The sequence below is a fragment of the Natrix helvetica genome (genome assembly GCF_964273705.1).
Source record: "Natrix helvetica genome assembly, chromosome: W".
Lineage (NCBI taxonomy): Eukaryota > Metazoa > Chordata > Lepidosauria > Squamata > Natricidae > Natrix > Natrix helvetica.
Genome location: NC_138555.1, coordinates 20,753,068 through 20,768,896, shown reverse-complemented (window position 1 = coordinate 20,768,896; position 15,829 = coordinate 20,753,068). Strand labels below are relative to the sequence as shown.

The window sequence follows — 15,829 nt, the reverse complement described above, 5'->3', positions numbered from 1 at the left end:
AAAACCCACTTTACATATGTTTTTGACTGAAATACTCAACTTATCCAGAACAGAAATTGCCTAGAACATAGTATATACAGTTTTGTTTGCTTGATTTCCATTAACTGCAATTATCTAGAATTTCTTGGAAAGAGAAGCAAAGTATGCAAAATGTAATAAAATAAAATTGGTTGGCCAATTCAGTATTAGTACTTACTGCATCAGATGTTTTGCTTGGATTATTGCTAGGATTAGAAGAATGTGAATTTGAGCTATGAAGAGCACTGTGGTTGTGAGTGTTTTCTTGTGGAGAATAACTGGTCCCTAGAAAACAATGGTTTATATTATTTCTCAATTACTTAAGTCCAACATACTATCTTGTTGCATATAAGCTAAGCACCATGTCTCTCTCATACACACATATACACTGTACAGGACCAATTTCCCACTGAACAAATATATTTTCTAAAGAAATAAGTTTCTGAACTGAAATATAAAATTATAAATTTAATAAAATACAGTATGTTCAGCAAAACTGCCCCCAGTGAAGTTCAATCATTTATTCTAAAAGATTACTGCAGAAATATGCCAAAGTATAACAGAGCCACGAAGTTCACATTGAAAGTTTCTATCATCCATCCATCTTAAAAATGCCTACAACTCTCAGCCCTCAAGAGGCAGTCAAGTAAAGTACCATGTTCAATGGTATTGGTAACTGTGGAGAGGTCCAATTACAATTAGGAGACGACTCCTCCCATGGAGGTCCTGAGGAAAATAATCCACCAGTGACCAGAATAAGAGTCGGAAGGGACCTTGGATGTCTTCTAATCCAACCCCCTCAAGCAGGAAACCCTATACCATTTCAGAAAAGTGGTTGTCCATTCTCTTCTTAAAAACCCACTACTTCCACTGATTGTTCTCAATATCAGGAAATTTATCCTTATTTCTAGGTTGGTCCTCTCCTTCATTAGGCTAATTGGTCTGTAATTTTCTGGATCCATTCCCCCCCCTTTTTTTTGAAGATTGGAACCATATCGGCTCTTTTCACATCCTCTATCTAGTAGTTCCCCAGTGCTCCAGGAGCTTTGAAAGATTTGGTTCAGTGGTTCCAACATATGTGCCAGCTCCTTCAGAACCCTGTGATGTAACCCATCTGGTCCTGGTGACTTCAACTTGTCTAGAGTGGATAGGCATTCTCTTACCATTCTGTTGCCTATTTTGACTTGTAAACTTATTCTGTCATTTATGGTACTGCTTGATAGGTTAGGATTTTTCCTTCATGTTTTTATTTTTTACATGTTGAAACTTTATTATTGTTGACATTTGTTGCAAGTCTAAATTCATTCTGACCCTTAGCTTTCCTGACTGTCTTTGCAGATTTGGGCTATTTGCTGGTATTCCGTTTTAGATATGTGACCCTCTTTCCATTTTTTATACTTCTCCTTTTTATCTCTCTGTTTATCATAGTTCTTCATGCAACTATGTTGGTTTCATCTGGGGACTCTTATTTTTGTTTCTAAGTGGTATTATGCTAGAATGGGCTTTTATAATATCATTTTTTATAATCTCATCTCATAATCCCAAACTTAAGTTGTTTTCCCCTTTAAGATTTCCATCCATGAAATCCTTCCTAAGCTCTAAGTTTGTTGAAATCAGCTCTCTTAAAGTCTAACACACTCATTTGACTTTATTCTATTACTTGTGCCTGCATTATGTTGCATTCCAATATGACACAGTCACTCTCCACTAAATTTCCCTCAATGTCGAACACCTCCCCCCATCCTTTTATCCCTATTAGTAAGAATTAAGTCCACTATAGCTGACCCTCTGGTTCCCTCCTCTACCTTTTGGATGACAAAGTTGTCTGCTAGGTTTGTCAGGAACCTGAACAATCTCCCACTTGATGCAGAATTTGTCTCCCAGTTGATGTCAGAGTAGTTAAAGTCCCCCATTACTACTGTGGTGTGTTTCCTTCACACCTTAGCTAACTGATTAGTAAAAAGTTCATCTATAAGAGCTGTGGTGGTGCAGTGGTTAGAATACAGCATTGCAGGCTAACTCTGCCCACAGCCAGGAGTTTGATCCTGACCGGCTCAAGGTTGACTCAGCCTTCCATCTTTCCGTGGTCGGTAAAATGAGGACCCAGATTGTTGGGGGCAATATGCTGACATTGTAAACCTCTCAGGGAGTGCTATAAAGCACCATGGAGTGATATAAAAGTCTAAGTGCTAATGCTATTTTCTGTTTGGTTGGGTGCCCTGTAGTATACACCTATGACAATGTCATTTTTTCCTTTTATATTAACCCATATGCATTCAAGAAGGCTTTCATCCTTGGGTGTTATGCATTTTGTAGAGGTGTAGTGATTTCTTACATATGATGCAACTCCGTCTCCTGTTAGGTCTGTTTCCTTTGAATAGTTTAAATCCTTCTAGCTGTACGTTCCAGTCATGGCTTTCATCCCAAGTTTCAGTAATGGCAAGAATGTCATATCTGCCCTCATGTACTAGGACTTCCAAGTTTGCCCTTTTTGTTCCTAATGTTCATAGTATTAAGTGTATAGGCTTCTGAGTCCTTTTTGACTGACCCCATGTTCGCTTTCTACATCTCCTGTTTTGTATCTGAGTTCCTCTTCTTTCTTGCCATTTGGTTGATTGCCTTGAGGTTTATGCTTGGGATTATGTCCTACAAATGGGCATATGCACAAGACCTCTAGCCTGTCCTATTCGGGTTGAGCAGGTAGATGGAACGCTAATTGGAGGGGCCCCAGCCACGCTAATAACTGAACTGGTAAAGTTACAAGTGGGCCGCCACTATGAGCTTCTCAGATTCATTGTGGCTCCAGAGATGCCAGAAAATATTATCTTGGGGCTTGCATGGCTTGACAAGTGGAAGCCTACGATAAAGGTGGATGACGGCGGTAGGAAATTGACGATTGCGTTTGGGCCGCTACCACCAGTGGAGGAAAAGGGCCACCCAGGGAAGATTGAACCCAAGAGCCCAGAACCTGCAGCACCTGCAGCAGAGACAAAAACCTCAGGGATCCAAAAAGTACCAAAAAACTTGCTGGGGGATATTTTGTCATGAAAACCGCAGGACGACAGTAAGAAGGGAGAAGTTGTTCACCCGATCATTTCTTCTTCCCACCAAAAGGCAGCCCAAGTCACTAACCGAAGCCAGGATAAGCTGATGACAGCTATGAAATTGGCGCTCCCAACAGACCAGTGCCTCAACAATAACCAGGATATCCTAACGATGGAAAATGGATTAGCCCGGAAGGGGTCCAAACTGTACGTCCCCACAGGGTTGAGGCTGGAAGTTCTACAGCGAAGCCATGAGGCGAAACTAGGAGGCCGCTTTGGATTCCTAAAAATGCTCCACCTCGCTAGGCATCAATTTTGGTGGCCAAAGATGAAATCAGAGATGGAAGATTATGTAAAAAGCTGTGCTACTTGTGCAACGATGAAACCACTCCCGGAGAATTCCCCTGGACTACTACAACAAGTGGCCAGCCCTAACCGACCATGGGAAGAGGTTGCAATGGACTTCATCGTCAAACTCCCAGACATCAATGGGAACAGAGTAATCTGGACAGTTATTGACTTGGTTTCCAAGCAGGCACACTTCATCGCTTGCTCAGGGTTGCCGTCCGCAAAGAAATTAGTGAAAATGTTTGTGAAACATATTTATCGCCTGCACGGAGTGCCCAAGAGGATCATTTCAGACCGTGGAGTTCAGTTCACTGCCAAGTTCTGGAGAAAGGTCCTGAGATCCATTGGGTGCACACAAGAACTGAGCTCATTGTTTCATCCCAGCACGAACTGAGCAGCGGAGAGGGCCAATGCGATGGTGGAACAATGTATCAGGTGTTATGTGGACTATCTAGCAAGACAATTGGTCAGACTTGCTCCCTTCGCCGAACTGGTGTAGAACAACGCAGTCCACAGCAGCACTGGATTAACTCCTTTCTAAATTACCAGTGGCATGGAATTTGTTCCCATGCCTGAGCTGCCAAGAGAACCTCCCTCCTCCATGTCTCTGAATGAATGGATGGACACACTAAAGAAAGGATGGGAAAATACGAAGAAGGCTCTAGCAGTTGCGGCAGAAGCCTACAAGAAGCAAGCTGATAAACACCGCTCGCTTCAACCCCCCTTTCGTGTAGGGGACAAAGTTTTTGTATCTACCAAATACATAAGATTAAGAATGCCTAGTAAGAAATTGGGGCCAAAATTTCTAGGTCCATTCCCAATAGAGAAGATAATTAACCCAGTTACAGTTCGACTCAGTCTACCCAGTATTTCATTGTAGCTTGTTGAAACCAGTAATTGGGTCCTGCATAAGACCGTCCACCCAAGCTCCCCCTCCTCCTGTAGTGGTAGAAGGGGAAACACATTATGAGGTGGAAAATATTATAGACTCCAGGCTGAACAGGGGTCGCTTACAGTATTTAGTGCATTGGAAGGGTTACCCTATGTCTGAAGCTACTTGGGTGAAAAGCTGGAATCTAAAAGTGGAGAAGTTAGTAAAACAATTCCATGAGAAGTTTCCCGATAAGCCAAAGGGTCCCCCCCCCGGGGGGGGGGGGGAGGTGGTTGATTTTGTTATGTTAACTTTTATGTTATTCTCTTTTCAGGAAATGTTTTTCTTCTGAGGAGAGGCCGCCTGTCAGGCCTGCAGTTATATTCCTTTTTAGGATCTTTGGCCTGCCACATTCTCTATTATTTCATTATGCTGTTTCATTAGTGTAGTAATTGGGAGGGGGAATAGAAAGGAGTAATAATAATAATAATAATTTAAATTTATTAGCCGCTCCCTTTCCGAAAAGGACTCGGGGCGGCGTACAATGGAGTAAAAAACATATAACATTTACATAAATCCATGACATACATAAGTACAAAGACACACATGTTCGGAGGAGGTTAACAGATACAATACATAGACAATTAAAAACCATTAAAATACCCTAATTACAAAACCCCATGTACAATCCAAATTCAAAATGTTAAAAAACAGACAGTCAGGAGGAGTACGGGAAAATTACGGTTGAGCCAGGCCAGATAGTTGGAAGAGGTGGGTTTTCAGTTGTACACGGAAGGAGCGGAGATCGGAAGTAATCCTGATGTCCCGGGGGAGGTCATTCCACAGGGCTGGGCCCATCACAGAGAAGGCTCTGCTCCTGGGTGTCGCCCCCCGACACTGTTTGGCGGTCGGCACCCGGAGAAGTCCCTCTCTGTGAGAGCGGATTGGTCGTAGGGATGTGTGGGGCAGGATGCGATCCTGCATGTAACTAGGCCCTGTGCCATGGAGCGCTTTAAAGATCATAATCAAGACCTTGAAACGCACTCGGAAGACCACAGGGAGCCAGTGCAGCTCGCGCAGGAGAGGTGTTACAGGGGAGAATCTAGTCCTCCCCATGATCACCCGCGCGGCCGCGTTCTGGACCAACTGTAGTCTCCGAGTGCATCTCAAAGGAAGCCCCATGTAGAGAGCATTGCAGTAGTCCAGGCGAGACGTCACCAGCGCATGGGTGACTGTGCGTAGGGCATCCCGGTCCAATAAGGGGCGCAATTGGCGCATCAGGCGAACCTGATGGAACGCCCCCCTTGCCACGGCTGTTACATGGTCATCCATGGACAGCCGGGCATCCAGGAGGACGCCCAAATTGCGCACCTGTTCCATAGGGGCTAGTTGCACGCCCCCAATGGCCAGAGATGGAAACACCTGGTTGAACCGGGGCGCCGGAAGCCACAGCCACTCCGTCTTGGAAGGGTTGAGTTTCAGTCGGTTGCCATCCATCCAGATCCGTACGGCCTCCAAACACCGGGACATCACTTCGATGGCCTCATTGGGGTGGTTTGGGGTGGAGATGTATAGCTGAGTGTCATCAGCATACAGATGATATCCCACCCCAAAACCACGGATGATCTCGCCCAGCGGTTTCATGTATGTGTTGAACAGGAGAGGCGAGAGTACCGAACCCTGTGGCACTCCACATGTGAGAGGCCTCCGGGTCGATCTCTGCTCCCCTGCCAACACACGTTGCGTCCGGTCAGTGAGGTAGGAGCCAAACCACCGTAACACGGTGCCCCTGACTCCCAACCCCTCCAGCCGGTGCAACAGGATACCATGGTCGATGGTATCGAAAGCCGCCGAGAGGTCTAATAGGACCAGGATAGAGGAACAACCCCTATCTCTGGCCCGCCAGAGATCATCCACCAATGCGACCAAGGCCGTCTCCGTGCTGTGCCCGGGTCGGAAGCCGGACTGGCGCGGGTCTAGATAATCATTTTCCTCCAGGTGGCGTGGGAACTGCTGTGCCACCACACTCTCTACAACCTTCGCTAAAAAAGGAAGGTTGGAGACTGGACGGTAATTGACTAGGTCCGTCGGGTCCAGGGAAGACTTCTTGAGCAGGGGTCTCACCACCACCTCTTTCAAGGCGGCTGGTAGAGACCCCTCACCCAACGAAGTGTTCACTAGGACCAGGAGCCAGTCACGTGTAACCTCCCAGGATGCCAGTACAAGCCAGGAGGGACACGGGTCCAATAAACATGTGGTGGGTCGCAGACGTCCACGCAACCTGTCCAAATCCTCGATGGCAACCGAATCAAACTCCTCCCAAAGCGGACCCTCAAGACTCGCCACGGGCGTCTCTACTGAACCACTGAAGGGGGTCCATCCCATCCGGATTTGAGCGACTTTGTCATGTAGATATTTCCCAAACTCCTCTGCTCTACCCTGTAAAGGGGCTTCCCGCGGCCTCTCAAACAAGAGGGAACGAGTCACCCGAAACAAGGCGGCAGGGCGGTTATCTGCAGACGCAATAAGGGCGGCGCAATGTTGACGTTTGGCCGCTCTTAATGCCACAAGGTACGTCCTCAAGTAGGCTCGTGCCTGTGCTCGGTCAAATTCGGAACGAGAGGATCTCCAACGACTCTCTAGGCGTCTCCTTTGGCGTTTCATCACCCTTAGCTCCTCGGTAAACCAGGGAGCCAGGGTGGTTCGTCGCCGCAGGAGAGGCCGCAAAGGCGCCACCCGGTCCAGGGCCCCGGTAGTCGCACTATTCCATGCGTCTACCAGGTCCTCCACTCGGGGGCGGGTCAAATCCACAGGAGGTGGCCCAAGCTCCGTCTGGAACCTATCTGGTTCCAACAGGCGCTTGGGGCGGAACCATCTAATACCTTCCGGTTCCGCCTCCTCGCGGTGTGGGGTAGCACCAGGGAAGTCCAGCCGGAGAAGATAGTGATCCGACCATGACAGGGGAGTAATGGCTAGGTCCCCTATTCCCTGATCACTCATCCACCGGCCTGAGACAAAAACAAGGTCGTGGAATGTGTTGTTGTCATTCCTTTCTAGAAATCAAGGTCATCTTTTGTCTCTGCACCTGACTGGAACCAGCTGGGTAGAGATGCCAGTGTGGCCGAAGAAGATTGCACCATGTGATGGATTTATGGGTGTGGGGATAAGATCTGAACTTTCAACTGGGTGGAATCCCAGGAAGCTTTTAGATTTGGGATTTCACAGTTTGTTGCCAACATGTCTGTCTTATTAAATTGGAACTTTAAGGATAGGCAATCAAGTGATCCAAACATCTAAAATGTCACCATCCAATTTTGAATGTTGATTAGCCAATACAACTCCGGCTCATATTCCAGTTATGGCTATTTGCATTTACAGGCATACAGTACCTATTTTATTTATCTATCTTCATACTGATAGATAAACCTTTATGCTCCTTGTATTGTATTGTATGTATGTACGTATTGTATGTGACAATGCACTTTTGTAAAGGAATTATGGAATATGTGGATGCAGATATGCTGCAATAGTTGTTTTCAAGTATTTCAGATAACCACTAACATTAAGTCTCATGCTTCCACTTTCTGCAAGTTTGTTCTAGCTCAATCCACATCTTTGTATAGGCAATATTTCTTTCACCCTAAATGATCTTTTTACTGCCAATCAGAACCGAGCAATCCATTTTATTAAGTTACATAGCAAATTAAAAGGAGATCTCACAATTTAGATGCCATGCCACTATAAATCCTGGCTAGCTTAAATCAGAATATTAGAGACATGAGCTAAATAAATCCATGAGTCCAAGATGTATTTTCTTTGTTTTTACTGTATACCTGCCATGAACAAAAATTAACATGGTCCGAGATCAAAGATAATGGATTTGCAGCCCAAAAGTAGTGAGGTAGATTTATTTACTGCTACATTTAAAACTGAAGTTCTGTCTCCTGCTACTTACATAAGGGTCACATTCCCCTACCCCAGCACTAAATCTAATGCAATCAAGTACAAATTCAACAAGTACATGAGAAACAAGTTCTATGTAGGAGCAGAGCTAAAAAATCTAAACTAATAAATAAAGAACTACTTAATGTCTATGAGAATAATTCATGACAGATTATCAAAATTCCCAACTCCTTGCCCTAAAACCTTTTACTAATTCCAAGTAATTCCTGCTTTATAAGCATTTTAGGAGTTAAAAAGTATGTTTACAGCATTGTGATTTTTTACCTTTAAAATCCTTTATGACTTGATCAAGTAAAACCTAAATAATTGTCTCTTCCAATATAATCCCTTATGTTAAAACCTCAAGACTATTCACCTTTATCAAGTCAGCCCTGAATTTCTAGCAATAGCACTTAGCCTTTACAGCTCTCTGTAAGCGGTTTACAGAGTCAGCATGTTGCGCCCCCAACAATCTGGTTCCTCATTTTACTGACCTCGGAAGGATGGAAGGCTGAGTCAACCTTGAGCCGGTGAGACTTGAACTGCCAAACTGCAGGCAGCCAGCAGTCAACAGTAGCCTGCAGTACTGCATTCTAGCCATTGCACCACCACGGTCTTCCCAGTAAGTAACAGCATATTGATACAATATTGATTTCCAGCATATCTGGAGGGAGTCTACAGTATGACAACTCCAACCCCCCCCCCCCCCAAGCTTGGGGCTGCCAGCAGGGGGTGGCCTTCTCGCCACTGCCAACTCTCCTCTTCCAACTCGGTGCCACCATTTCTTTGCAGGACATCTCAACACTTGAAAGTCGCCGCGGGGATAACTCACTGCAGGCGCTGGAGAGCCAGATGAGCGAGCTGGTTTTCAGAGGGCAGCAGCGGTAGTTTGGCTCCACCCTGAACGCCAAACCAGCAGCTCTGCAAGGTTTTTTTTCCAAAAGTGGCATGGGTTTAAAAAAAACTTGCAGTCTCCTTGACATTTAGAAAAAAAACTAGGAGAGCCACGGGGCTTTAAAAAAAAACCTTGTAGAGTGGCACAGCCCAAGAGTCGGAAGCAACGCCAGGGGTGTCAAAATAGGAAGCACCCACCTGCCACCATCTCCCTGCCCCCCGCTCCATTCCCCACTGCAGCTGAACTGCCGGTTTGGCAATTAGATGAACTTTGTTGTTATAGAAATGGCTACTAGTCACTAAACATGTAAAGCAAAAAGTTGAGGTTGTAACTGTATTCTACTGCAGGGGTCACCCAGAGGTGGGTTGCTACTGGTTTGCACTGATTTGGGTGAACCAGTAGTGGCAATTGGGACTGGGTCGCCGAACTGGTAGGGATGGTAGGCTGGCCACGCCCCCGAACCGGTTCCATGTCTCCCATGCCGTTGCCGGCATGTTTATTTGTTATTTTATAATGTTCTGCGCATGCAAAGCTCGAGCGAAGCGAACCGGCAGTAACACCAGCAAATCACCCCTGGGGTCACCAACACCCGGGGTGTGGCCCACTACTGGGCTGGGCTATGGCCCATTTCAAACCAGGCTGCGTGAGCGATGGGCAAGCGTGCGGACATGAAACTCCACTCGCGTGAGCGGTGCACCCTTGTGCTCACATGTGAAGCTCCACTTGCACAATCAGAGGCTGCTCACACACAAAGCAGCAATGAAGCTGTGTGCATGTGCCTGTCAAATGCCCCCCACACCGGGCCTTGGGGACCGCTGTTCACTGCACTGAAAAAAGTTGGGAGGTTGCTGTTTTTCTTCCTTTCTCAAAAGAGAAACAGAAAAGAGAAAATGTGGAACCCCTCCCCCATTCCCTTATGATCTTTCTTTGTATTTTATACTATAATAAAGTTTAATGAAAAACAAACAATATATATTTTTTAAATCAGACTAATCTTTGCAAATTATTTCCAATACAAATAATCTGAAATATCCCTTGCCTGACTACATGTAGAATATACTCATCAAGCCCAATTGTAAAAGAACTCCTACAATTAAATTACAACAAACATTTATATAAACAAAGGCTTCATGGAAATATTTATGAATTTGTAAAGCGCAAATAACTATGCCAACAAGGCAATGTGTAAGACTGTTTTAATCTATAGCACCAAAAACACTGGTTTAATTTATCCAATTTATAAAAATGACTATATAGCATGTGACGATATAACCCCACTAGAGCCCTGAATGTTTGGGTATAGATGACAAAATTTACTTCAGGGCTGAGTGGAGAATTTGATACCAAGATTTTCAAGTTCCAATATTCATTCAGTTACACTACATTATCACTTGAGTAAGCCTTTCCTATTTTTTCTGGGGATGGAAGATATATTAGGCAGTTGAAATAACAAATGTTAACAGTGCCACACAATTCACATTACTTAAATAAAAGTACAGTACATGTTAAGACTTGGCTTCCTGGATGCCCTGAAATACCCACTTCACTCCTTTGCAGTATCACTGTGGTAGATTACATTATTGTCATCACTGTGGTAGTAGATCATTATTCAATTTAAATTTGACCTGCGTAAAAATGATGATACCTAGTTTGGTTAATGAAATATCTGCAAGAAAACAACCAAGCTCAGAGAGCACCAAGGACCCTTCCTTTCAACCCTGAGCTACAAATATTCTCCTTTATTAATAAAATGAAGTATATGTACAATATTCCTAATTTTCTGATTAACAGTGATGAGCTGCATTTTATGACATACATACTACAAGCAACTTGAGTTGAAACTTGCTTCTTTAGGCATAAAACACAGAAAATGCTTTAATGAAGCAACAAGTAAGGCTTAAAAAAACAGCAATTAAAAGTTCTACTGAAGAATTGAAGAAAACCTGATTTTATCAGTTACGACCCAAAAGATTACTAATAAGAACAAAAACTCTAGCCATATTACTGCATACAGCACAGTATGCTGCTATGTATCCTACACACTAAACCAGGGGTCTGCAACCTTAAACACTCAAAAGAGCCATTTGGACCTGTTTCCCACAGAAAACACTGGGAGCTGTGTGCACCTCGGTCACTCGGGGAGACGTGCAACTTGCTCTCCGCCTTGCGCAGCAGTTAAATTTAGCGCACTTCACAATGGGGGAGACAGCATCCCCTCCTCCTCCTGGAGCCCATTATGACGTGGAGCATTGACTGCAGCCGGGCCAGTGTCTTGGGGTGGAGAGCAAGTCATGCGTCTCCCCTAGTAACCAAGGTGCGTGCAGCACCAACAAGGGCCGGAAGAAGCACCCACGAGATAAGGCAAGTACAAGGGCGCTTCGCTCCTGGCTCTGGAATATGGAGTGAGTCTCCATCCCCCACCATCGCCCTTACCTTCTCAGGCCAGGCAAGAAGTGACTGGGAGGGGAGGGTGAGGGGCAGGGCCAGCCAGTGGTGGGTTCAGCTGACAGGGAGCCACAGCAGGGGGATAAAAGAGCCGTGGGTTACCAATACCCACACTAAACCAAGCCTAATGATTAAAAGGGCTCTGTGAACTTCTCATTTACTTCCAAACAGTTAAAGCAGCAGGCCTGAACCAAAAAGGATAAGAGCCCATACTATCCTATGTTATGGATGTACCATGTTTCTCTCAGGCAGCATACCTGCACACATGAAGCAGTCAGCAGCTCACTAGCCTTTCATAGTAGAAAATATCAGAAGATCAGGCACTTTTAAGTGTCTACAAAATAATGCTGAGCATGTTTTCTGAATTCTCTTCCACTTGTATAAAGCTTTTCAGATAACCAGTGCTATTTTTAAGTATTGACTAGTATTAGCTGTAATGTGCTAATATACCTTGCTGCTGAATTAAGCTAAATGTCAAAGGAATTAAAGTAGTAACTCAAGAACATTAAACATACATAAAATATGGAGATTTCAAAGAAAACACCTCAGCTTGCCAGACCATACATTTCTTATATGTAAAAAGACAATTATCTACTTTGGATAAAGATGAAAATAAAAGTACCATTAAAAAAACTATTTAAAACCTATTTCTTTTTTATGCATTTTACATAGTGCTCTGCCAACCTGAAATGGTGAGGCAAATTGATTCAACTATTATTTTTATATTTAAATAAAGGTTTGAAGGAAACTCACCACCATCCCTTTCTCTAACTTTGTGGCCATGAATGGTTTTAGCTTTATTGTGTCCAGTACCGTCACTATATTTATTTTCAGGACTATCGGATCGCCGCAACATTTTATTTGGTGGTGAAGGGTCTGTGGCGTCTCGCATCTTGTCATGCCGGTGATCACCACCACTGGGGTGACTCTTTGATGTGTACTTAAGAGCCTGTAAGAAATTACAAGAATAGATTTTTAAATTGTGGTATTATACCTAGAATTTACAATGGATGCTTTCATTATCCGGATTTTTAATCTAATATCTGACATTTAAAGTATACACTTAGGCATATTCTAGGTTAGCATTATTCTTGGACATAATCTCCATTGTGTATCACAAGCTATTTTTCAGACAACTCAATTCAAAACAGTTCAACAATAGTTTGCCTTGCAGCTGTCCAAAACTATGTGTAGATCTACTTAACAAGTTATCTAGAATGTAACCCAATACTTGATTGCTTTAAAAATTTCCTAGCAATTGATTCTGGATGTTTTTTATTTTCTATTGATGAGTTCTATCACTGATTGATGGGATCTATTAAAAATGCATCTAAGATTCCAATTCTTAATCAAAACAGACAGTAGTGCGTACACTATCTTTAGCAGAGAGTAACATATTTGGAGTATATGTTCATACTTCTGTTTAAGACTTTTGAAACACAGATGTAACTGTTAATAGTTATACATTGTAAATGATACTGCTTTAAGAGGCATTTCATGGTGGTAACTTGTCTCTATCAAAAGCTTAGTTTACCCAAAGTACAAGAATACTTAATTTTAAATATTTTTTATTTAATTTTAATAAGATCTCATTTCTGAATACAGCAGTTATGTAGTGTACAATTTTTTCAGATATACAACAGATTCAATAAATTCTCAAAGATTATGAAAGTGAGATAGTGTAGGTACATAGCAACTGCTGCACCTGTACTTTCATAGCAAAACCACTTTGTTCTGTACTGAATAAACAGAGAGCAGCCAGCTATGGTTAGCAGCTCTTCATCTGCATTATTTTGCAATATACACCTTTTGCCTAGTGGATATTTACACAAGGCAGGCTGTCATCCAGTACAGCCTCCAAATGCACTGGTCAATTTTTTTCAAAGGTTTCTCTTCCTGGAAGACTTTTGGTGATTATGATGGACCCCTTCAAACTGAACACAAATATAATTTCAGGATAACTTTATCATGTAGGAATATTGAGAAATATGGAATTAACTTTTAATGACTATAATGTATTTAATGTTTCCAAAATGCTGCATGAGTTCAACAGAGCTAAAGTGTGTTGCTACCAATTTTCTTTGTACTCGGGTGTCTGATGCATCTTGCCACAGTGTCCAATAATCAGCCAGCATGAATGGATTCCAGTTGCCCTGATACTGTTTTTCTATTGTGGAAATGTCCTGGTGAAACTTTTCACCATGTTCATCACTGACTGCACCTAGTTTTTCGGGAAAGAAGTCCAAGTGTGAATGCAGAAAATGAATCTTCAGTGTCATGTTGCACTTCATGGTCTTGTATGCCATAAGAAAGTTCTCAACCAACTGAATGTAGTTTGGTGCTCTGTAGCTGTCAAGAAAATTCTCAATTACATCCTTGAACGTTTCCAGGGGATTTTCTCTGGCCCCACTAATGGATGTTGAAACTGTTTGTCATTGATGATGTATCTGATCTGTGGACCAACAAAAATGCCTTTCTTAATCTTGACATGTTATTCTGGGAAACATGTGTCTCAAATTTGGTCAAAGCATTGGGCCCTATACAAGAAGATACAGTTCAGTGGTGAGAAAAGTAAGAATCTGCACTTAGGCAGGAAAAAACAAATGAACAGGTATAGAACAGGCAGTACCTGGCTCAACAGTAGTAACTGTGAAAGGGATCTAGGTGTCCTGATGGACCACTGTTTAAATATGAGTCAGCAGTGTGCTGCAGCTGGTAAAAGAGCCTATGCATTCCGAGGCTGCATCAACCGAGGGATAGCACCAGGTTTCAGGAAGTGATTACTACTGTTCTATATTGCACTAGTGGGGCCACTTTTCATACTGCATCCAGTTCTGGTCATCACAACACAAAAAAGATGCCGAGGCCCTAGGAGGAGTGCAGAGAAGAGCAACAAAGAAAAGGGTTCTGTAGGCTAAACCATAACATGAACAGCTAAGGGAACTAGATACGTTTATCCTAACAAAGAGAAACCTTAGGGTAGACATGATAGCAGTCTTTCAATACTTAAAAGTGCTGTCACAGGGAAGAGGGGGTTATTCTCCATAGCACCTGAAGGCAGGACAACAAATGGCTCATCAGAGGGAAATCCAACTTGGAACTAAGGAGGGAATTTCCTGACAGCTGTTTCAATAGAACAGCTTGCCTGCAGAAGTTGTGGGTGCTCCATCACTGGAGGTTTTCAAGAAGAGGCTGGACAATCATTTGTCCAGGATGGTATGAGGAGTCCTGCTTTAGGCAGGGGGTTGGACTAGAGAACTTCCAAAATACCTTCCAGCCATATGATTCTATGCAATAATGAAAATCTTCACCTTCCTTGTTCATTGCTTTCACAAAATCTTTCATCAGTTCTCATTTTATGTGGAGGCAACAATCTTTTTGTCGGGTCAATAAGTCGTTCATTGTGTCATTTTTCAGTCCCTGGAACAAAATTCTTTCAGTGGCCATTTTAAAAAAATATAACGTGACTCTCTAGCACAGCTGTGCCATGTGCACATGTAACAACAGTACTTGGTATATCCAAGCTGCATTCCAAGCAGCAGAACCACTACCAGTACTTTCAGATCTTCAGTTATTCCAGTTGTACTTGGTATACTGGATGTGCTTCAACAACAGTTCCATGTTTTCATAGGTTTCTTTCATGTGTACAACAAGGCTAACAGGTACTGAAGAGTGTACATTGCCAAACCAGAATATTTCTATAAAATGGTACATGAAATTGTCAACCTTATTTTATGAACGTTTTAGCCGGTAACACTATAATGCTAACTAGAGCATACAAAACCTTTGCTAGACCAATCCTTGAAGATTGCTCACCTGCCTGGAATCCACACTGTATATCGGACATTAATACAATAGAGAGGGTCCAGAGGTATTTCACAAGAAGTGTACTTAACATCTCTGCTTGCAATAAAATACCTTATGCCACCAGTCTTGAAATTTTAGGCCTGGACAACCTCAAACTACGCCGCCTACATTCCAACCTAAGCATAGTACACAAAATTATCTGCTATAACGTCCTACTTGTAAATGACAACTTCAACTGCAATAATACATGGGCAAACAATAGATACAAACTCAAAGTAAACCGCTCCAAACTCGATTGCACAAACTACGACTTCAGCAATAGAGTGGTCAATGCCTGGAACACTCTACCTGATTCTGTTGTTAGTTCCTCTAAACCCACACATCTTTGACCTTAACTGTCCACTGTGGACCTCACACATTTCCTAAGAGATGCGTGCCTACCGTCCCTGTCCTACTGTC

General features: G+C 43.2%; 1 protein-coding gene across 8 annotated transcripts in view; it reads right to left on the bottom strand.

Annotated features, from left to right (window-relative positions):
- LOC309400757 (WW domain-containing adapter protein with coiled-coil-like) overlaps nucleotides 1-15,829 on the bottom strand; it is a 105,414-nt gene that overhangs the window by 87,858 nt on the left and 1,727 nt on the right. For all 8 annotated transcript variants that reach the window (XM_081969397.1, XM_081969398.1, XM_081969403.1 and 5 more), the window contains 2 exons: nucleotides 12,317-12,512; nucleotides 197-303 (listed from right to left, as the gene is read on the bottom strand). In XM_081969397.1, coding sequence (XP_081825523.1) covers nucleotides 197-303; nucleotides 12,317-12,512 — 303 coding nt within the window. The remainder of the gene's footprint in view (nucleotides 1-196; nucleotides 304-12,316; nucleotides 12,513-15,829) is intronic.